General features: G+C 59.1%; 7 protein-coding genes across 7 annotated transcripts; 4 read left to right on the forward strand and 3 right to left on the reverse strand.

Annotated features, from left to right (window-relative positions):
* Positions 1 to 301: 301 nt before the first annotated feature.
* Positions 302 to 2,265, forward strand: HRG_03692 (RNA-binding signal recognition particle 68 domain-containing protein; the record flags this gene model as incomplete). The annotated part of the gene is made up of 3 exons (XM_044862163.1): positions 302 to 492; positions 558 to 1,697; positions 1,749 to 2,265. The coding sequence occupies 3 exons, from the start codon at positions 302 to 304 to the stop codon at positions 2,263 to 2,265; spliced, it is 1,848 nt and encodes a 615-aa protein (XP_044723189.1).
* A 328-nt stretch (positions 2,266 to 2,593) lies between these two features.
* Positions 2,594 to 3,202, forward strand: HRG_03693 (uncharacterized protein; the record flags this gene model as incomplete). Its single annotated transcript, XM_044862164.1, has 1 exon — positions 2,594 to 3,202. One exon carries the CDS (start codon positions 2,594 to 2,596, stop codon positions 3,200 to 3,202), a length of 609 nt encoding a protein of 202 aa, XP_044723190.1.
* Positions 3,203 to 3,657: 455 nt separating this feature from the next.
* On the reverse strand, positions 3,658 to 5,825 carry HRG_03694 (hsp70 protein; the record flags this gene model as incomplete). The annotated part of the gene is made up of 3 exons (XM_044862165.1): positions 3,658 to 5,471; positions 5,537 to 5,741; positions 5,799 to 5,825. 3 exons carry the CDS (start codon positions 5,823 to 5,825, stop codon positions 3,658 to 3,660), a joined length of 2,046 nt encoding a protein of 681 aa, XP_044723191.1.
* Positions 5,826 to 7,458: 1,633 nt separating this feature from the next.
* On the forward strand, positions 7,459 to 9,693 carry HRG_03695 (WD domain-containing protein; the record flags this gene model as incomplete). The annotated part of the gene is made up of 4 exons (XM_044862166.1): positions 7,459 to 7,481; positions 7,583 to 7,651; positions 7,706 to 9,535; positions 9,609 to 9,693. The coding sequence occupies 4 exons, from the start codon at positions 7,459 to 7,461 to the stop codon at positions 9,691 to 9,693; spliced, it is 2,007 nt and encodes a 668-aa protein (XP_044723192.1).
* A 524-nt stretch (positions 9,694 to 10,217) lies between these two features.
* Positions 10,218 to 11,635, reverse strand: HRG_03696 (FAD dependent oxidoreductase domain-containing protein; the record flags this gene model as incomplete). The annotated part of the gene is made up of 2 exons (XM_044862167.1): positions 10,218 to 11,363; positions 11,540 to 11,635. The coding sequence occupies 2 exons, from the start codon at positions 11,633 to 11,635 to the stop codon at positions 10,218 to 10,220; spliced, it is 1,242 nt and encodes a 413-aa protein (XP_044723193.1).
* Positions 11,636 to 12,237: 602 nt separating this feature from the next.
* Positions 12,238 to 13,329, reverse strand: HRG_03697 (FAD dependent oxidoreductase; the record flags this gene model as incomplete). The annotated part of the gene is made up of 6 exons (XM_044862168.1): positions 12,238 to 12,368; positions 12,419 to 12,710; positions 12,780 to 12,833; positions 12,896 to 12,969; positions 13,021 to 13,155; positions 13,203 to 13,329. The coding sequence occupies 6 exons, from the start codon at positions 13,327 to 13,329 to the stop codon at positions 12,238 to 12,240; spliced, it is 813 nt and encodes a 270-aa protein (XP_044723194.1).
* Positions 13,330 to 18,351: 5,022 nt separating this feature from the next.
* HRG_03698 (peptidase family M20/M25/M40 protein) lies at positions 18,352 to 20,690 on the forward strand (the record flags this gene model as incomplete). The annotated part of the gene is made up of 3 exons (XM_044862169.1): positions 18,352 to 18,462; positions 18,720 to 20,167; positions 20,210 to 20,690. The coding sequence occupies 3 exons, from the start codon at positions 18,352 to 18,354 to the stop codon at positions 20,688 to 20,690; spliced, it is 2,040 nt and encodes a 679-aa protein (XP_044723195.1).
* Between the last annotated feature and the right edge of the window lie 635 nt (positions 20,691 to 21,325).

Below are 21,325 nucleotides of genomic sequence, written 5' to 3' on the forward strand. Positions count from 1 at the left end.
TTGTTCAGACATTGGATGACCTGTGGGCTTGGAGACTCAAGGCTGGTGCACCCATGCTTCGCTGGTGCACCCATGCTTCAACCCCAGATCCAACCAGTCATGAGTTGCCCTTGAGCGATATGGCCCACGACACGGATTGACCGCTTACGTAATACCGATCCACCACGAGGTCACAGCCGACCTCAACTTTTTGCCCCACCAAATCATCCGCCCGCCCAGGCCTCAGCGCAAGCACACCGACTCGCAACAGCTCCAACTCGCCGCCCACCCGAGCACTGCTCGGACGAAGCGACCGGCAACCATGGAAATCACAAGCTTTGTGGTTCAAGGCCGTGACCAGGCCTTGCTCTACGGCGACTACTCCACCTACCACAGCCAGCTGGCCAAGCGCCTCCTCAACTCGCGCAAGAAGCTGGGCGTTGCTACCAAGAACCGCGGGAAATTTCAAAAAAGGGACAACATCACGGCCCTCCAAGTCGGCGGCAATCATGAGTACGAATAACCAGCCTTGACCACGTCACAGTCCCCTTCTTTCCTCTCGCTGACTCTGACATTAGATACGTCCATCTCCTCCTCCTAACCAGCGAACGAGCCTGGGCACAGGCAATGAGCGCAAAGTCGGCTCATTCTTCCGGCCAGAATGACATGACCCGTCGAACTCGATCCCACATTGTCTCCCGGCTCGACAAAGCCGCCCGTACCGCCCAGGATCTTGTTCAACTTCTCTCCCAGAAGGATGCCTCGGCGTCCACGGCCGACCTTCTCGAAGCCAAAGCCTACACTGCCTTTCTTCGTGGCGCAATGCAGTTCGAGAGACGTAGCTGGGAGCCATGCCTGCAGAGCTATGCCATTGCCCGCATTGTGTACAGTGCCCTGGCCACCTCGGGCAAAGGCGACCATTTCAAGGACCTGCTCTCCGAAACCATTGACCCTTCCATCCGCTACGCTGCTTACCAATTGAAAACACCCCGAACAGTTCCGATCCCCACGATTGCGAAAAGGGCCTTTCCTCGATCAGACGACGCCTTGACCCAGCAAGTCAATCAAATTGACCCGACTCTTCTTGCCGACGCTGACGCAACGTCTAAATCCGACGGCTCCGCCGCTCAAGGTGTCCCAGGGACCTTGACGTGGCGGTCTCGGGAGGTTCAAATCGAGGACGCCCAGATTTCTCTGGCTTGGGCCTCCGTAGACGGTGCAAAATCGTCCCTGGCAAAGACTCTGGCCGGAGCCAAGAATCGAGAACCCTACGAAGTGGCCGCTGCTTACGACGAGCTCCTGACCGCCACCCAAGATGCCGTCGACGCTACCAAGCAGGCCATCGACGAGCTGAAGAACGAGGGTGTTTCTCAGAGTGATGCCCGTATGCAACGATTGCAAATCACACGAACTGCCGTCAACTATGAAATGATTAGCTGGAGAATCGGCCGCAACCGCGTCTTGACCGGTCGGCAAGACGGTGCACCGGAGGAGTATGGCTCCTTGAGAAGAAAAAAGGCAAAGGCGGCACCGTCGGCCACCAAAAAGGAGCGTGAGCTGCCCACAAGCAGGAAGCTGGCCAGGCTGAAGGAGAAGGTAGCACTGTACGACGGAATTCTTCGAAGCCTAGAGTCCATCAAGGAGTTACCAGGTATCGCTGCGGATGAGCCTCTTGCGACCAAAGTCGATGCGTTTGGCAAATATTTTGAGTCACTCAAGTGAGTTTTCCCGCTTACTCGCCACCCGCCAGTACTGATGTTAGGAACAAGATGTCTCACGATTGCCCGATCCCATGCTGTCGTTGGCAACGTCGCCAACGCGCTAGCTCTGATCAACCACGCTGCCAAGCTTTGTGGGGACTCGGCGTCGAAACTGCCAAAGTCGGCGCCCGCCGCCAACGCATTGCCCCTGGGCATCGAAGTCTCTTCCGAGGCGCTCGACTCTCTGACACAGCTGCTCAACGGCGAGCTGCAGCGCCACCGAGCCATCGTCCACATCGACAACCTTCGCAAGGCCGACGGCGACGGCGCGGCAGCCGGCCAGAGGGTCCCGTTGATTGAGCGGCTGCACGAGTATCCCACTCATGGGGTGGATTTGGAAAACCTGGTCGAATTTCCCCCCAAGATGGAACTCATCCCCATGAAACCAATCTTCCTCGATGTTGCCTGGAACTACATCGACTACCCCGGTAAGCTGTCCGGCACCGACGCCCCGGCGGTTGCCGTCGAGGCCGCGCCAGAGGGCGCCCCGCAGCAAAAGAGAGGCTGGTTCAGCTTTGGACGTTGATAACGCCGGCTAGATGGAACAAAGTGCTCGACTCTGGCCTGCGCCGTCTTTTTGACCATTCTTTTCTCCGCAGTGAATCTTGGCGCGTTCGTAGGGGCTCGTGGTCCATGTCTGAAACCCTGCCACTTACGTTCCACTTGCTGGTCTCGTTTGCCATCGTGGAATGATGGTTCCAACCGCTGTCTCGTCCCCTCTTCCCTCTGCGCCGCGGAAACAAGTCGACAAATTCGACCGCCGCGCCCGCCTCCTTGACCATGTCCGCACTTGAAGCAATCCCCCATCACTGCTTCAAGGTCCGCCGCCGATGGGCGCAGCTCTTTCGAGACCCATGGGCTCGAGACGAGCAGCCGCGCACAACGGCCCAGCCGTCCATCTAGACCCCAGCTCGCCATCTCTGTACCTTTCCCCCAGCGAACACGCGCCGCCAATCCCGACGCCGCTATCCCTCGGCGCCTCCCTTGGCCCAACCATCCCCGCGCTGCTCGTCTCCCTCTCCATCCTCGCCGTCCTGCTCACGCTGCTGCTTCTCCTGAACCTCGGCCCGCCTCGCGTGTTGCGCCGTCGTCGCCCTGACCACAGCCACCATCGACTCTCACGGCACGAAATGGCCTCGCAGTCGCGGCAACGGGAACCCAGCCGCGGCCGCGACCCCCGCCGGCCCGGCTTCCGCGTCGCCAGCGACTTCTCGGTCCTGCCCACGACGGCGTATACGCACCCTCTGGTCTCGAACTTCGCCGACCGTGTCGATGGCAGCGAGGACGACGATGACGCGAATCGGCCGCTGCTCGGCCGCTGGCTCGACGCAACCGACGATTACCCTGGGCTCGAGCTGGATGAGGCGACCTGGCCGAGGCCCGATGGACAGCGGGCGAGGACAGAGGTCCTGCACTGGCATGGAACAAATATGCTCAATACTTCGTGGGGATGGATGGCCTGATACCCGTCGACGGCTTAGAGAAACAGCGGTGGTACCATCGTATGCTCACGATTCCGAGCTATGTCTGCTCTGCCTGCTGCAAGCTTGTCGAGACATGCACGACGTCAAGGAACAGAATAGCCAAATGCGTTGCTGCACAGCATAAAGCTTGAGAGAGGAGCTGTGATTGACATCTACCTTTGCCAGACCCTGCACATCGCCATGCAGGATGATAAAAAAACGTGTCCCCAACGTCCAAAAACCATAATCTCGTAATACAGCCAAGGATAAATTTGAAAAAAGGTTTTGATGCTCCAACGCCTGGTCCCCGCCAGCTGTGACATAAAGGGCACGAGTAAAGGGGTGAATGCAGAGCAGCTGAAACGGGATATGAGTACACAATAAATACAACAGGGATCTATACCGCTCCCAGCGCTTCTCAAAATAGTCAAACAAGACATCAGGCAGCAGGCCGTTTAGGGCTTGTTCTTGTCGTCCTTCTTGTCATCTTCGGGAGCCTGCTGCTCGCCGGAGGCCTGCTGAGACTCGCCGCTCTCGTTGCGGGCCTTGTGCATCTTGTCAAAGAGGTTCAGGCTGGCCATTTGAAGCTCGTCGGTCTTCTCCTTGATCTCGGCGGCGGTGGCGGTGCCTTCGCCCGACTGGCTCTTGGCAATGTACTCTCGGAGGGCGGTAATCTTCTCCTTGATGCCGTCGGCCTCGGTCTTGTCGAGCTTGTCGGCATACTCGTTCAGGGCACGCTCAGTGTCGTTCAGGACGCTGTCGGCGCGGTTGGCGGCCTCAATGGCGGCCTTGCGCTCCTTGTCGGCCTCGGCATACTTCTCGGAGTCCTCAACCATCTGCTGGATCTCGTTGTCGGACAGACCAGAGCCAGAGGCAATGGTGATGGACTGGTCCTTGTTGGTCGACTTGTCCTTGGCGTGGACGTGCACAATCGAGTCGGCGTCGATATCAAAGGTGACCTCGATCTGAGGAACGCCGCGGTGAGCAGGAGGAATGCCAACGAGCTGGAAGTTGCCAAGCAGCTTGTTGTCGCGGACAAGCTCGCGCTCGCCCTGATAGACCTTGATTTCGACGGCGGTCTGGAAGTCGGCCGCAGTGGAGAAGACCTGGGACTTCTTGGTCGGGATGGTGGTGTTGCGGGTGATGAGACGAGTGAACACGCCACCCAGGGTCTCAATACCGAGAGAAAGCGGCGTCACGTCCAGGAGCAGAAGATCCTTGACCTCGCCAGATAGAACGGCACCCTGGATGGCGGCACCGATGGCAACAGCCTCGTCTGGGTTGACCGACTTGGCAGGGTCACGGCCAAAGATGCTCTTGACTGATTCGGCGACCTTGGGCATACGGGTCATGCCACCAACCAAGATGACCTCCTGGATGTCCTTGGCCTGGAGGTTGGCATCCTTCAAGGCCTTGCGGACGGGGTCAATGGTGCGGGTGATGAGGGGGTCGACCATCTTTTCCAGCTGGGCACGGCTGAGCTTCACGTTGATGTGCTTGGGGCCGGAAGAATCGGCAGTGATGAAGGGCAGGTTGATATCGGTCTGGAGGGACGAGGACAACTCAATCTTGGCCTTTTCGGCAGCCTCACGGATGCGCTGGATGGCCATGCGATCGCTAGACAGGTCGATTCCAGACGTCTTCTTGAACTCGGCGACCAGGTGTCGGACGAGGTGGATGTCGAAATCCTCACCACCCAGGTGGGTGTCACCGTTGGTAGACTTGACCTCGAAAACACCGCTCTGAATCTCGAGAATGGAAATGTCGAAAGTGCCACCGCCAAGATCGTAGACGGCGACGACCCGATCAGCCTCCTTTTCCAGACCATAGGCGAGAGCGGCGGCCGTGGGCTCGTTGACGACACGGAGAACATTGAGGCCGGCGATCTGGCCAGCGTCCTTGGTGCTCTGGCGCTGAGCGTCGTTGAAGTAGGCGGGAACAGTGACAACGGCGTTCTTGACAGGCTTTGACAGGTAGGCCTCGGCGGTTTCCTTCATCTTGTTGAGGACAAAGCCACCGATCTGAGAGGGCGAGTATTTCTGGTCACGGGCAGACACCCAGGCATCGCCGTTGGAGTGCTGGACGATCTTGTAGGGCACCTCCTTGATGTCTCGCTGCACCTCGGCGTCGGTGAACTTGCGTCCTATTAAGCGCTTGGTGGCGAACAGAGTGTTCTCTGGGTTGACGACGGCCTGCCGCTTGGCAGCGACACCGACAAGTCGCTCGCCATCTTCGGCAAAGGCGACGACCGAGGGAGTGGTACGAGCGCCTGAGGGATGCGTGTTAGCCGGAGCACACCGCGCTGCGGCGATTGCGTCGAGGAAAAGCACTCACCTTCTGCGTTTTCGATAATGCGAGGGACTTTGCCTTCCATGATGGCGACGGCAGAATTGGTGGTGCCGAGATCGATACCGATCACAGCACCCTGCACCTTGCCATCGCCCTCGGACGCCGTGGACTCATAGCGAGCAAACCTAGAAGCCAGCGGTGCCCGGCTGAAGACAGTGGACCGGGCTGTGAGGGGAGCAGCTCGGGGAAGCTGAGTGGGAAAGGGTCAGCAGAGGCTTGCGACAGAGGCAGCGTGTGGATGGCTTACAGCTCGAGAGAGACGCGAAGCCAGCATATTGATGTAAAGATGCGGATTATGGTACAGAAAAGACGCGGAAGATGACGGCGCGCTCGGAAAAGAGACGTCAGGGGGGGTGGGTGTGTAGGAGAGGGAGGGTGGTGATGGACGGAGAAAAAAGTGATGATGAGGATGGAAGGCGGGTGAACAATTTTTCGCGACCAAGAGAAAAAAAAGAGCTAGCCCCGGTCATAGAAGCCGAAGGAAGGGGGCAATCAGAAGCAAGGTCCCCGCCGGCTGCTGGAGGGGGTGACTAATCACCCCAGCCAAGGGGCTGCAGCTCTCGGTCTCTGCCAACCTTGGGGCCTCTGGCTTGTTCATCCGTTCCTATCAAGCCCTCTGACGCTCTCACCAGCACACCCACGGCGGGCGTCCCTGAGGTGCCCCTGACAAGGTGCCGCGGCTATCGTGTGAAGCTCGGCATTCGGGATCCTTCTGTGCAGGCCACGAGTTCGCCAAGGGCCATGTGGAAGCTTCAGTTGATTCGACTGGCGTTCCCGATTTGCCTGGGCCGTGCGACGGTGTGACTGCGAACGTCGAGCAAGCATCGGGCTTTCATGCGCATAAAGGGGCAGTGGGTCATTGTGAGCAGAAGCGCTCAGCTTATCGGAACTGAGTGTTGTCAATGTGTCAGTCATAGTAACAATAATACTGCATGTTGATTGATGGCTTGCAGCTCGAGAATAGTCTGGGATGCAAGTGTAGATGTTATTGCCGAGTGTATTAGCAGACGGCTTGCGAAAGGACAGGCGATAGAAGACCAAGAGACTGTTCCTGTATCTCGCCCCTGTTCATACCTCCGTGCGCGAGCAGAGGTCCCTGGCAAAAGGTCAGCCGCCGCATCGTGCTGACTTGGGCTGTCCTAGAGGGCATCTACAGTTACGGTACACAAGTGGTCCAAAGTACCCGGTAATTACTTGCTCATGAGGTATGGTTCTCCATTCCATGTCGGCCCAGATGCCATGCCAGGCTTGGCCCCTCTGGCCGACCGACGGCAGCCAAGTCCAATTCACCATGGGGGATTGTCGTGCCGCCTCTTGGGCTGATCCGCGCGACCTCGCCTCGATGTACCGCCTACAACCTTCCGCAGCCCATCCAGACGTCATCCGCCACCAATGAGCAGCCAGCGCCATCAGCATGCTTTACGTGCTTTGTACCCAAAAAAATCGCCATTCCGGCCTGCTTCCCCCAACACAGTACTGCGCTGCGGCGGGCCACACTTCCCATAGACCCATACCATACTTACCTTGGCTGTCGTATCTTTCTTCCCAAGTTGGCCGGCCATACATGCCTTGCAAGCCTCATCTTCACGCCCAGGCGCTCCTCACTGACAACTCGCTTCCAGTCTTGGATCGCTCAGCTCTCCCTCCCCCTTCCCCCCCTTCCCCTCCCCCGTGGACGCCTCCCTCGTCGGCCCCCGCAGGCTCCCTCCTCGCCGCAAAAACCGCATTCGCATGCGGCCATCGCCACCACGCCCCTTGAGCGACAAAAGACACAGGCCCAGCTGCCCAGCGCGTCGAGGGCGGCGCACGATACGCCCCCATCGGCCTTCGCTGCACCAGGCAACCCCGGCTTCTCCGCAGAGCTGCTGCCCCAAGCGGCCAGCGGCCCACGACGGCCGCAGACGACCATGGCCGCGCATGACGACAACCCGTTAGTTTCTCCCTTCCCCCTCGCGTCCTTTCTACAGCCTCCCCCTCTAAATCGCCCCCTACCGCTTGGCCCGATGCTGATGGCATCATGACTGTCCCCAGGTCCTATCCGACCAACACCATCGTCTCCAAGAAAGCGCGCAAACATTACCGGGCTCCCGTCCGATCACAGTATGTCCGCTCCCGCCAGTCTTCGAGGACCTTGACGCTGACCCCCGCGCCCAGACACTGGCAGCTGCGCTCCCTCATCAGCGCAGAGAAGCGACATCTCGTCTATTTCCCCGGCGGCAACGGGAGCAACCACGTCCAACGCCTCAACACCATCACCCACGAATGCGAAACCATCAAGCTCCTGACCTTTGCGCCCCGCTGCCTCGTCGCCGAGAATGGCTGGCTCTGCTGCGGCAGCGAGACGGGCGAGTTCGTCGCCATCCGCCTCGACGAGGGGAGCGACGACAGCCAAGGGCCCGGAATGAACTTGGAACTGGGCCCCGACGCCAGGAGACATCTCGGTCTTGATGGCTCGCGCCAAGACCCCCTCCTCTCTCTCCTTGCTCAGGCTCGCCGCACAAACAAAAGCTTGATAGCGAAGAGCATGAAATTGGCCAAGGACCGGGTCAACTGCATCACCCTCTGGTTTCCCCCGACCGTCTTTCCGGCCTTTGAAGAAGCTTACGCCGAACCAGTCGCCGTCTTAGCCAACAACGACCGCACCGTGGTGCTTGTCAGCTTGCGCGACTTTGAACAAAACGACAAGTCGGATCCTTTGGACGTGATCACGTACCCCGACTTCGTCAATCGCGCCATCATCTCTCCCGACGGGCGATATCTCGTCGCCATCCTTGACGATCCCTATCTATACGTCCACGAGCGCATGGAGCGACCGGCCGAGTCCCCGTCGTCCACCTCGGGCGATGCAGGCAGCGGGCGTCAATGGGAATTGAAGCAGCGGTTTCTGCTCAAGAGCCAGCGCAAAAATGATAGGTCCGACAGCCGGGGAAGCTTTGCCGCCTGCTTCTCTCCCTCGGGCGCATACTTGGCCGTCGGAACGCAGCACGGCACTATTTCTATATTCGATACGACCCAACTCTCCGAGTCGGGTGCCGAGCCGCTCATCACTACCTTCAAGTCGTCGCGTCCCGAGAGCGGACCAGGCGCCATTCGAGACATGGCCTTCTGCCCGGGCCCGTTTGACATTCTGGCATGGACTGAGGATCGTGGGCACATTGGCTTTGCCGACATGCGGAGCAACTTTGTTGTTCGCCAGATTGTCGACATCAATGCCGAAGCCGAGTTTGAACACATAGATATTTTCGATCGCAATACCATTGATCCTCGGCTACTGAACAACAACGGCGAGAGGCGAAGCACCAGGTCGCCGCCCTCGGCCGCATCGCGAAGAAGGCACGGCGAGGGCCTTGAGACGCTCAACCAACCCCTTAGTGCCAACGAGACTCTAGTTTTGGAAGCTATTCAAAGTGACAGGAGGCGCCGAGAGCGCCTGTCCCAGAGAGGGACAGGTACCGAGGAAGGGTCCCGGGGGTCGGATTCGACATGGACGTACCTAGCCAATCTTCGGCCCTCGGCTAACGACGGTGATTCCCAGCGGCCAAGGGAGCGCAGCAGCAGCGTCGGCCGCGCCATGGGGGACATGCTGGGCCCCTACCGAGATCAGCGGGAGCGTGCCTCTGACCGCATGCGCACCGCGCGGCAGCTGGCTCGTGAGGCCGGGGAGCAGCGACAGTCACTCCGCCGGCTGGACCAGCGGATGATGGATAGGATCGGCGAGACGGTCGCCGCCATGCGGGACCAGCGCGAGAGGCCAGACTCGTCGTACCTCAATGTCTTGGAAATTCTGCAGGCCAGGGAGCGCTCCCCCGGCGACGCCGAACACGAAGACTCGTCGCTCCTTGTGCCGCTCGTCAACCAAGCCATGAACCGCTGGGAGGAGAGTGCTATCCGGGGAACACTAGCCGCTGATCATGGCGTCTTCGAGGTTCCTCCCTCGCCGGACAACACGGCCGGGCTGGCCTGGACTGCCGACGGCCGCACCTTGTAAGTGTAAAACCATGCATCGCCGGACTTTCTTTTGCGGGCCCTTGCACGAGGCACTAACGGCTTCTCCCAGATTTGTCGGGGCTCAAAACGGCATATACGAGCTACACATCAACGTCCAGAGCAGAAAGTTTTGCCCGAGCATCACCATGAGCTAGGCCACGCGAGACAAAAAAGGAAAAGGCGAAAACGTTGAAGTAATGAATGAGCAAAAGCATGTGCTCGCCGGCTTTTCAAGCGCGAGCTTCGACACGGCGTTGGGGGCTTTCGGATGGAATGTCCAGGATCGACATGAGGCGTTTTAGGAACAGCGGGCGACTCGGACGGCAGCTGCCCGTCGTTTTGTCACGGCGCGATGGCCACTCACGACGAGCGTGCAACGCGGGACAGCGTGCTTGTAATGGTTTTTTTTTGTATGAGATACCTGGGCAGGTAAGGTGGGAGCGGAAAGGACAGCTGTACGGACAACATTCGCTACTGTAAACGCGGAGGCTACCGAAACGGGGGTCTCTGAATATCGCTCTCGTATTTGCGCTATGGCCTTGATGCTTGTCACGGCTCGCCTTGGCGTATGATGTATCCCAGCGTGGCCCACCGTCTCCCACAGAAGGTGCACTAAGTTACACTGGACGCCGGGGACCAGGGCGGTGGACATGGCGTGTGGACAGGACCGGGATGCCCATCAGCCGCTGACGCTAGCATGCAATAGCTGCTCGACCCTCTCGGCAATGGCGAGGCAGCTGGTCAGGCCCGGGCTCTCGATGCCGAGCAAGTTGACCCATCCCTCGTAGCCCTCCTCCTTGGTGATGACGAAGTCGTTGAAGCCGCGGCCGGAGACCCCGGCGCCCCTGTAGCTCAGCTTGGGCCTGACGCCGGCGTAGTCCGGGCTCAGACACGCCTCGTCGACGGCCGGGAGGTACTTTCTGATCTCGCCGGCGGCCTGGGCGAGGCGGTCGGCGCTGGCGGCCAGGTCGTCGGGCCGGTCGACCCACTCGACGTCCGGGCCGAAGCGCACGCACCCGGCCAGGTCTCGGGTCAAGTGGGTGCCGAGGCCGGCGGCGCCGGGCTCCGGGGCCGGGTAGATGAGGCGCGAGACGCGGAGGCGCGGCGACGACGTGTAGGAGAAGTAGGTGCCCTTGGCGAAGTACAGGGTCCGGTGCCGCGGCGGCGGCGCGATCATGTTGTGGACGGCGACGGCGCCGAGGCCGGCGGCGTTGATCAGCGTCTCGGCCGTGACGGTGGAGAGGCGGCCCGTCGAGGCGTCGCGGACGTGGAGCTGCCAGCCCGCGCTGCCGGGCGGACTGGACCCGAGGGGCGTGACGCCCTCGACGGCCGAGTTGAGGGCCACGACGCCGCCGGCCTCCTCAAACAGGCCCTGCAGACACACCATCAACCCATGGGCATCAACAATGCCCGTCTCGGGACTCTCGAGCGCCCCGGCCTCGGCACGCACCCCCTCCCCCCTGCGCGCCACCTCGGCCCTCTCCACCCACCTGGTGGGCACGCCCAGCTCGTCGCGGCACAGGGCGTGGATACGCGCGATCGCCTCGCGCTGGGCCTCGGTCTGCGCCACGATCCACTTGCCGACGCGGGCGTGCCCGACGCCGTGCCGCTCGCACAGCCCGTAGAGCAGCTGGCGCCCGCGCACGCACAGGCGCGCCTTGAGGCTCCGCGCGCCGTAGTAGATGCCCGCGTGCACCACCTCGCTGTTGCGCGAGCTCGTTTCCGTGCCCACGGCCCCGTGCCGCTCGACGAGGAGCGTCGTCGTGTCCGGTCGCCGGGAGAGCTGGCGCGCGATGGCGAGCCCGACGACGCCGCCGCCTATGACCTGGTTTTGCCAAGGCAAGGAAGAAGAGTCTTAGACGAGGCTCAATGTTCCCCATGTCCCGTCGCCTCTGGCCAGGTGCCGAACGACAAGACACGAGGGTCAAGAGCTCAAGCTGACAAAAGGCATGTTCGGGGAGGGGGGAGGCGCAAGGGAGTGACAAGTGGCCCGAAGCTTACCGCATGAGTGAAGTCGGCCCTCGCCGCCGCCGTGGAGCTGAACTGGTGATGCCGTCCTGGCGAGAGCCATGTCCGCCTCACCGAGAGAAGCGACATCGCGGGTCTTTTGGCCACGGGCATTGCGATCCGAGCACGTGTCTACAAGCTTAGAGACGGCTTGAGGTTCGTCCAGGTGTGCCGGGATCGGAGTCGGGGACAGGACGCCCTTATGGAGCGAGGTGAAAGCATGTAGGTCGTTGCTGCCAGCCGCCCGTCTCCGCACCAGCGACGTACAGCAAACGCCCCGGCCGGCTCCGGGTCTCGGCACTGAATCGGCCGAGCGGGATGCCGGCCGGTTCGTCGCCTTGCAACACCGTCTCCTGCCTGAGTCACCAGACATGCGTAACTCGACAATTATGTTTTGATTTCGCCAGCCTTTACGTGCGCTTATGCGCGGCCTGCGGTGCAAACTCCAGCGCAGCAACGGGACGTAGCATACATATATCTGTCCCGCCTGCCAAGTCCCACGCGCCGGATGATGATGACCACCAGTAAAGCATTTTGCCCCTCGTGGCCATGACGCCACATGTGCAATTTTTCGCGTGTTCTCGTGAGTGACGTTCTGCTCGTTCCTGTCCTTGCCTCCCTAAACTCCACAACTAGCCGCAAAGAGGGAAAAGAATGACGTCTCCATCGTACTAGCATTCATCAGTTCGCTCTCATGACTCCTTCTCCGAGGCGTCCGCTTCGCCCCCCTCATCCGCCGTGGTAGACGATCGAGTGAGTTGAGAGGGTATCGTCGGTTCCGTCGCACTCGTCGAAGAAGCCGAAAGGTCGGTAAACTGCTTCTCTGTATTCTGCGTTAGCACCATGACATGCAGACTCATAAGCCCCACGTACCGAGATCGCGGATGCGGTGCCGCAACATCTGGTTCTCGCGGACCAGCATCTGAGTCTCGGCCTGGTAAAATGCGCTTTCGTCACGGCCACCAAGCACCCAGTCTCCGCTATCGGCACTGATCGAGGTGGCCCGGAGCCTCGGAGATGCGCCGCGGCTTGGGGTCCTGGAGCGACGATGGAGTTCGGCGCGCGCCACGTCAAAGGAGCTTCGTGGATGCGAGAAGCCAGGCGAGCGGGAGTACGAGCCAATGGTTGCGGGGGGAGGGCCGCCAGGAAGCGACATGGGCTGTTGCTGGGAAGCACCGGACATGGGCCTCTCTCGAGTGTCCAGGACGGCGCTTTCGTCACCAGGACGTCCGGCCTGGAGACGCTGAAGCTCCAGCTGCTGCTGGCGGATCATTTGCAGCAGACGATTCTGCGGTGGGCGTGTTAGCCAAGAAGAGTGCTGTGCGCCGGGAGAGGGTGGCTGAGACGCACCACATGTGCCTCCTGCTCCGCTTCCAACTCCTGGTGAAGCTCGCCCAAGCTGGGTGCGCGATGATGATGAGGATCTGCCATCAAGGGAGAGCCGGAAAGAGGCTGAGGGCTCGAATACTGATTGCCAGACTGGTCGTGGGCCATCTCGCCGGGCGCAGGTATCGAAGGGTCGTTGAGTTGCAGGTTCATGAGCACCGTCGATCGGCGGCGGCCGGCGTGGGGAGAGGACGTGTTTCGCGGCAACGAGCTGCTAGACGACTCTGGAGAGAAAGTCAGCCGAGGACAAGAGCGAAAGGGGGCGGCATACGTCGAGACGGCTCGCGCTGGAGACCGGCGTTCATGGTGGCGGCAGCTTGCAGCGAGACAGATGCAGAGCGGGGAGAGCGGGTAGGAGAGTCGGCGCGGGGAAGCGGGGAGCCCTGGCTGTTTGCCATGGTGACGAGTGGCCGAAGGCAGTCGGAGTGAGAAATATGGTGGCGATGCCAAGCGAGGACGTTGTTGGATGGGGATGATGAAAGCTCGACGTCGTGGGGAAGGTTGAAGCCAAGCAGCCGGTGGGCAGTGAAGGTGGTAGGTACAGCAGGTACAGTGAGATCCACGTGGGCGTTGGTGGAGTGACAAGCTGGCCGTTGACGGAGGAGGGGTTATTAGGCGCCACCTGCCAGCTCTGTACTTGTGCCGTCGCCGAGTCCACAGTAGATGCTGTATGTACCTTGCAGTGGCTCTGTTGTACTGTACATGGCAGCTGCCAGCAAAAGGGCCCGCGGCAGGAATCTATGCCTTGCACGGGCAGTGGATCACTTACTTGTGCTTGCTGATACGAGATGGACGGCGGCGGTAGGCAGTGAGTGCCCTGGAGTTCCCGATGGTGGGGCCACTTTCTGAGCAAACAGTGACGAGCGAGGGAGCTCGTCGCCCAAGCGGGGAGCAAACCGCTATTAACGTCAGCCACCTAGCTTACAGCATACCCCCCTTCCAGCACCCTTTCTCACCAAAACGCAAGCTTTAAAACACTAAATAATAAATATAAGAAAAATAGTTATGCCTAGTAGCTCCTAGAATACTATTAGTAAAATAGCTTAAGTTAGTATTAAAATTTACTTTTTATATATATTATATCTAATTATACTTATATAAAAGCTTAAAGCTAACTTAAGTATTTTGTTAGTACTTTATACTACTTTACCTAGTAAGCCTTAATACTTTAAAAGTATTAAATTAATATTAAAAACAATTCTAATAAAGTAGGCTAAGTAGTAAATAAGCTTTTATAGGATATACTACTAATAAAGTAGTTAAAGACTTATAACTAGCTTTTTCTTTTAAGTTATTAACAATAAACTTTTCTCCTTATTAAAAAAAGAGGTATTTTAAGAATATCCTATTATCTTTTTATTTAATAGATAAAATAGTAAATAGAAAGTACTTTTAAGTACTAAAAGCTATATAAAGATAAATAGTACTATATAATTTTTTTTAAACTATTTATTTAGTATTTTATTTTTACTATAGGAAAACTAAAAAGTAATATAACTTATTTATTATTAGAAAAAAAGAAAAACTTATAGTACTTTATAAATCTATTATAGCTTAGCTCTTTAGCTATAAAGTTTTAGTCTTTCTACCTATTTTAATAAATTAGTTATAGATTTATAAAAAACCCGACTTTTGGTGGGAAAAGGGTGCTGGAAGGGGGGTATGCTGTAAGCTAGGTGGCTGACGTTAATTACCCTTTGCACGCGGCTACTCATTACTAACTTAACTGTAAGGGAACAGGGTCACATGAGGTATCACGTGTTCCCCTGTAAGGAAGGAACCAGGGACCCAAGGGAAGGCACCGCACACGGAGCTCAATCGCCAGCACCTTCCCAGACTTCCAATAGAAGGGACTATCTTGACGAAGAAGAAACGAGATTCCCCTCAGAGTGGTTTTATGCAGCCAGATTCTGGCGAGAATTTCTTCATACGCCCAGGCTTTGTGTTGGCGGCAACTTTCAGACACGGGGTCAGTGGAGAACTGGTCTGTCGATCCCGAATCGTTGCTCATAGGTTAAAATACGGCGGAAATTCAAACAAGAAAAAAGCAAGGAAAGGAGGTTGAAACATGTGGCTGTGTTTCCGACTGAGAGACCCTGCTGGCCAACGCACCGTCAAAAGGCACGGGCGTTTCTAGTGCATGCCTGTCAAGCTCCTGAATCTCAGCAAGAAAGGAAGACTGAGCAGCGCGGGCCATGCGAGACATTTGAGCTGTCATTTGCTCGCGGATGTCATGTCTGTACATAACACCCACCACCAGAGTGTTTCATGCGTGTACTGTACGTATTCTTTCTCGGGGTCCTGTGCATGTACTGGCTGCAGCCTGTCGTCGTGGCCTTGCAGCATCTCAGACACAACATTCGCAGAGACGAGCACCTAGTAGGCTCCAGTGCCCCCCTTCTCCCCCCGGTAGCGCCAGGGTAGCACCGTCTGTTGGGGGGCCATATCTATGTCCAGATGACGGGCAGGAGACGAAGCGTGGAGCGACGGCCCAATAAAGCCGCAAACATGCGCCACCGCCCGTCGCTAAGGAAGGACATGTCGATTGACGATGCATGGTCATAATACGGAGAATGTCAGTGTAAGCCAGCTCAGGTGCATGCATCTGCGCCATGCACGAAAATACGGGACGGCTACAACCGCATCACATCACATCACATCACGTCGCAGCCGTGCCCCTTTCCCCTGTCGAATCGCGTCGGGAGTTGCTCATGCAGGAACGAGGGAGACTGTGCTGCCTGCAAGGTGAAGGTGCCACGGCCAACATTGTCAAGGCGCGCGCAGACGCTGCGGATGTCTGGCACGGTGCATTTAACCCTGAGCCAACCAGCCGTGCTCCACGCTGTGTTGCAGTTGCAGTCTCCTCTGCAACGGCCGGCCCGTCCGTTGACGTCCAGGAACGACGTGTACTGTAGGTATTCCTTGAGGCGAGACAGCGGAGACAGCGGCGTTGCCATAAGGCCAACAAAATGCCATGTACGTCAAAGCGGCAGGCAGTGACCAAGCAGGAAGAAAAAAACATTGCAATCATCAATGCTTCCAGACGTCGTATCGTGCCCTGAGACAGGGTAATCAGCTGGCCCGCTCCCTCGTTCCCCTTTGTCGGCCGGTCCCGCCGCGTTGTGTCCGCGGCCGGACCTTCGGGGAGAGCCACTGAGGTCTGACCGCATTCCGCCATGAGGGGGCTCCAGCGCTGTAGCCTACGAATGAAGAACTGTACGAAAGGAGGCAGTTGGTTGTGTTCGACAGCCAACCCAGCCGTTGCTCGCGACGGGGTGGAGACGCAACTCCTGTCTTCTTACCCACCCGACCACGCGCGGCGGCAGCCCCCGGCGAGATGCGCGTGGCGTGAGAACCTGATGTCGTACGCGAGGGGTCCCTTGGGTACGAGCATGGTGGGCCGATGGGGGAGAAGAGCCAGGCGTCTTGCCTCTCGAGATGGCACTAGCAGGGCCGTATCCACCCGGTTGGTGGGAAAGAAAACGAGGCGATGCTTGTGAGAGACGGGGAGAACAAAGAGGTGCATAAATACCGTAATAAATAGGGATGTACCCCGTACTTGGCTGGACCGACGACCGGGGGCGGCCGGGGTCCTGGTGAGGCGGCAGGGGGGGGTCCGGAGCGCCGGCAACGCCGGTGCGCCCGTCTCACTGCAAAGACAAGGCTTGACCGCTGGCAAGGAGAGAAGACAGGCCTGGAAACCTGGAAACGGTGGTGGTGATTGGAGGACCCAAGCATGCGACTTGCAGCGTTGTCATGCCGAGGCCTGGAGCTCTGCAGAGGGCAAAAGCCTGGCGCCATCGAGTCTAGCAGGCTCCAGCTCTCCCACACATCACATGATCCGCCATGATGCGCGTACGCAACGCGTGGCGCCTCCGCAATGCACACGGCCTCCGGGGAGAGTTCCCCGTACCGGATACCGGATGGCAGGTACTGTCTACCTTGGTCTGCACACAGAGACGGGGGCATCAAGGTCTTGGACACTTTACCGCCAGATACTCAGTACCTTGGGTGCCTTGAGCATCTGCTTCCGGGATGCGGGGGGCACGAATCATGGAGCATCGAGACCACAAAGGCCTTGTTGCTTGGCGCATTGATGAAGAGGGTGGAGGCGGAAAAAACATTGGCCCCATGCGCGAGAAACATGTCAATAACTGATATACAACATACTGCATGTACATGCATACTTGGTAGGCTGCTCGCGACAAGACAAGACATATGTAAGCATCCGCCGACTCCCTTTTGGGCGCGCATTCGCGGCGCAGCTGACGGGACGGAAGACATGCCGGGGAGGGGGGAGGAGGGGCGCTCACTGTACTGTGGACACGAATGACAGGAGTTGCTTGATCGAGGTGTTCGGCCGTCGATACAGTCATACTGTACAGACAGATATCCGTGCCTTACCTGGGTACGAAGTACGGAGGTACGATGTACCCGCCCATAGGGACGGTAGGTACCTCTCCGATATGTACACAGATGACTCGTCGACAGCAAACAAGTTGCCCACTGTCTTCCACGCCTCACTGCCCGTCGCGCACTGGCCAGGCGGGCAGCCGTTCGCCTGCCCCCGGCAGAGGCCCCTGCATCCCTGCCCGCATCACTGGGCTACTGCTGCACAGGCAGGGAGCCGCGAGGCGCATGAGGCCTTGTCCCGAGTCTTCCAAGCCGGGCTAATGTAAGGCACACGCCTGTACCTGTCGCCCGGGTTACTTTTTCCGCAAAACACAATGCATTAGCCCTAGCCTGCGCCCCCGGCCGGTACCGCCACCCACTGTACCTGCCCTGCCAAATGGAAGGCATGGTTGACACCCCCCGACCGGGACCTCGTCCCTCCAACTCGATAATCTCTTGTTCCCTGGCCATCAACAAGTCGCCCACCCAAGTGCCGAAGGGATTATATCATCTGTCCATAATGCCACCGACTGCATTACATATGCCCCGGCCGCTACTACACTCCTCCGCCTGCTCCTCCGCCTGCTCCTCCGCCTGCTCCTCCGCCTCCTCCTCTGCCTTCCCTTTGTTCCCTTCTCCTTCTCTGGCCCGCCTGCCTCTCCGTCCGGCACCGGACTCGCTCTCTTGACCATTACTTCCTCGCCACGTCCTAACACAGCCTCGAACTACCCCGTCGTCCAGCCCAGCCCGACCAAACGTTCATTCGCGCCCGAGCCCGATCACGTCGACTCTCACATTCCAGACGCCTCGCTGTGTCACCTTGCAGCCCCGGAACGGAACGTCACTTGCTCCTCTGTCTTGCTTTCGTCGCCCCGCCTAGGCTCATCGCCTGCTAAATCGACGGCCTCACCCCGCCTCGCATGGCTCGCCCGGGCTCCCCCGGCCGCCTCACTTGAGCTCAGTCGGAACCGCACACCTCCCGCCTCCTGACTCTGCGGCGAGAAGAGGCCATCATTACAACATGGCCCATGACGATGTCCCTGACGTCCCTTCGAACCGACACTTCGTACCTGCCACCGATCCGGCTCTCGACACTGACCCGGCCGCTCATGATGACCGGCGGCCCGCGTCCCGCCATAGTAAGCTCAACCGTCGGGAGTCGAGACTCGGCCTGAAGAGCATTTTCGGTCGCTCCAAGCCCGCAAAGGAGCTAGATCCCGTCCCGCGCACAGCCCATGGCCCGAGATCGACTCGCATTCGCGCGTCCATTGCCGAATTGGGACAATGGCCGCAGGCGCACCAGTCCGACGCCCTTCTTCCTCCGCTCGCCCCTTGGGATCATACGCCTGCCTCCCCGGCGTTGCCCCCGCCCGGCCCTCACGTCCCGACTTCGAAGCCGTTCAGGCAGCTCAAGACCGCCAACTGGTCGATGCCGCCGTTGTTCAAGGCATTTCCCCAGGCTGTTCGTCATGTCATTTTGCCAGCGGCAACAATCTCGGCCGATGCCATTTTGCGCCTCAACGAAAAGAGGCAGGGCATGGGCTTGGCCGAAGAGGCTGCAGTCTCTGCTCAAGCCAATGGGCTCGGCAGTCGCGGCGAAAAGGACAAGGACAAGAAGAAGCACCGCCGCCTGGCGTCGGCATCGGCCGAGAGTCTGGAATGGACAACCAAGATTTTCGTCCTCGTCACCTCGGGTTATCTCTTGCAATATGCTGGAGACGGCCACTTCGACCGCATGCCCGAGAAGATCCTGCGTCTGGGCCCTTCGTCTGCCGCCTTTGCGACGGACGCGATCCCTGGCCGGCACTGGGTCGTGCGTGTTTCTTCAACCGCCGAAGCTGACGGCACTCCGGCGCCGGAGTCTCGCTCCTTGTTCTCCAAGCTGCCCTTTCGGATAGATAGGCGCAACACGTCAAACTTACTCATGGTATTCGAAAGCGCCGAAGTCATGGAAACTTGGATAACGGCGCTGCGGGGCGAGATTGAGAGGCTGGGCGGCAAGAAGAATCTGTCGGAGACGGGCAGGCCCAAGACGATGGAGAGCTCTCAGCCCTTCCCGGAACGGCACAGCAAGCGCGCTCTGATGGCGAAATCACTGCCACGCCTCCGCAGCCCCGGCCCCAACCACCATGGCATCAATCATGCGACGGCGCCGCGCCTACGAGGGGCCAATAGCGGCGACGGCCCGAACCAGATAATCGGCCCGGACGCCGTCGACGATGATTCTACATCCAATAGCGGCCTCTCCCAGGACGAGCGCCAATTGGACAATCTGCGTGAGCACTCCAATCGCCTGTCCCTCGGCTCGTCTGGCCAGCGGACCATGGTCACCTCTGCTGGCCCCTCTCCCGAGGCGTCGCCCACGCGAGAGCACCTTACTCCTCCGGCGGACGAGATGCATGCCCGACCCGGCGAAGCTGCCGACGTGGTGGTGAAGCCGAGGCCCAACGCCTCCGACATCTCCATTCGACGGCAGTCGGTACAAGTCGCGGCACCATTCATCGACCCCGGCCAGCAGGACCAGGCGGAAATTCGGTCTCCTTCGGCTGCCGGGTTGATCCTTCGCAGCGACGGGGCCGTTTCCCCCCTTGGACTACACCCAACTCCCAATTTCAGCGTCCCGCACTCATCAAACCGGCGGTTTTCGCATACCAGGGCTTCCCCGGTTGAGGCTGAAAGCTCGCCCTCCCTCGAGCCTTCTCGGCTCGCAAGGGGAAAGCCTCCGCCAGCCTTGCGAGCTACTCGTACGCTGTCCATTGTGATGGACCAGCCGCCACTGCGGGAAGCCGGTCATCAACGACCGGTGACGGCGTACAGAGGCAACCAGTTACCGTCCCCTACCAAGTACATCAGCCACCAGCGACTTCGTTCGGCCTCTCGCGGCAGAGAAAGGGCGGGTAGCGTCGGCGCGAATTGGACACAGAACGGCTCGGCGACAAGGACGGGCCGTTCTGTGCCCCCGAGACGACGCCAGGAGCCAGTGGGCGGGCTCCGGTCGCCGCCGCTGACACCGCGGGACCACGACATGGACAGGTACCAATCTTCCTTCCTGGACCCCAGCACCCCGCAGAGCCGATCATACGGATCGCCTCACAGCACAGGGCTCGAGGGGGTAGACGACGAGTCACATGTCGCACACGAGGCCCGCAACCGGCGGTCTGTTGCGCCGGGTCGGGGGACACTGTCCAGCTCCCCGACAGGGCGCATCCATCCTCACGCCAGCAGCCCGTATCTCAAGGTGCAGATGACGGAGAAGGCGCTGCTCAACCGTAGGAGCATGCCACAGCTGACGGAAGGGCCGCCGCCCGCACCGCCGCCAACACGCGCGTTGCCGCCTATTCCGCAAAACCTCGCGCTCAGAGCATGATACTTGACGCACACTCTCGAATTTTCTCGGCGCCTTTGCCACCTTTTTCCATTGGGGCGTTGGTCTGCTTACGAGGAGGCTCCATCCTTCGTTTGTCGTCTCCCTTTGACACCGAGAGCCTCGTTGCGGCGTCTCTTGAAGATGCACCATCTCCATCCGCATGTCCTTGGATTGTATCATACCGCGGGCTTAGACAAGGGCCTCGCCGAGGCTTAGCCTTAGAGGAGGTCTCCGCCTCGTATGGCGATGGGGGGTGGCACCGTTTCTCCTTGGCTTTTGCTGATGTATGGTGAGGGAGCAGCAACCCCTGTGAGGCGATGGGTGGCTTCTGTTTGCGCGATACCCCGAGACGACTAGTCGAATCGTTTAGACTAGGGACTTGTCTCGATGACTTTACTTTGCACCGGCTTGCGGCAGCGTCGCAAGAGCTGTTTGAAATGGGCGGACAAATAGGCACGGATACCATGTAGATATCGAGTGCGCGGCAAAAAGATTGAGACACATTGCCAGCGGCTGCAAGTCGATGACTAAATGGCCATTCCAGTGGCATGTGTCAGGCGAAACAAGGCCTTTGCATTGATTAGGCACGTTGCATCATCCCGTGGAAGCCGGCTTCGACAGTGTTGGAAAGGCTC

Source organism: Hirsutella rhossiliensis (genome assembly GCF_020360975.1).
Source record: "Hirsutella rhossiliensis strain HR02 chromosome Unknown scaffold00003, whole genome shotgun sequence".
NCBI classification, from domain to species: Eukaryota; Fungi; Ascomycota; class Sordariomycetes; order Hypocreales; family Ophiocordycipitaceae; genus Hirsutella; species Hirsutella rhossiliensis.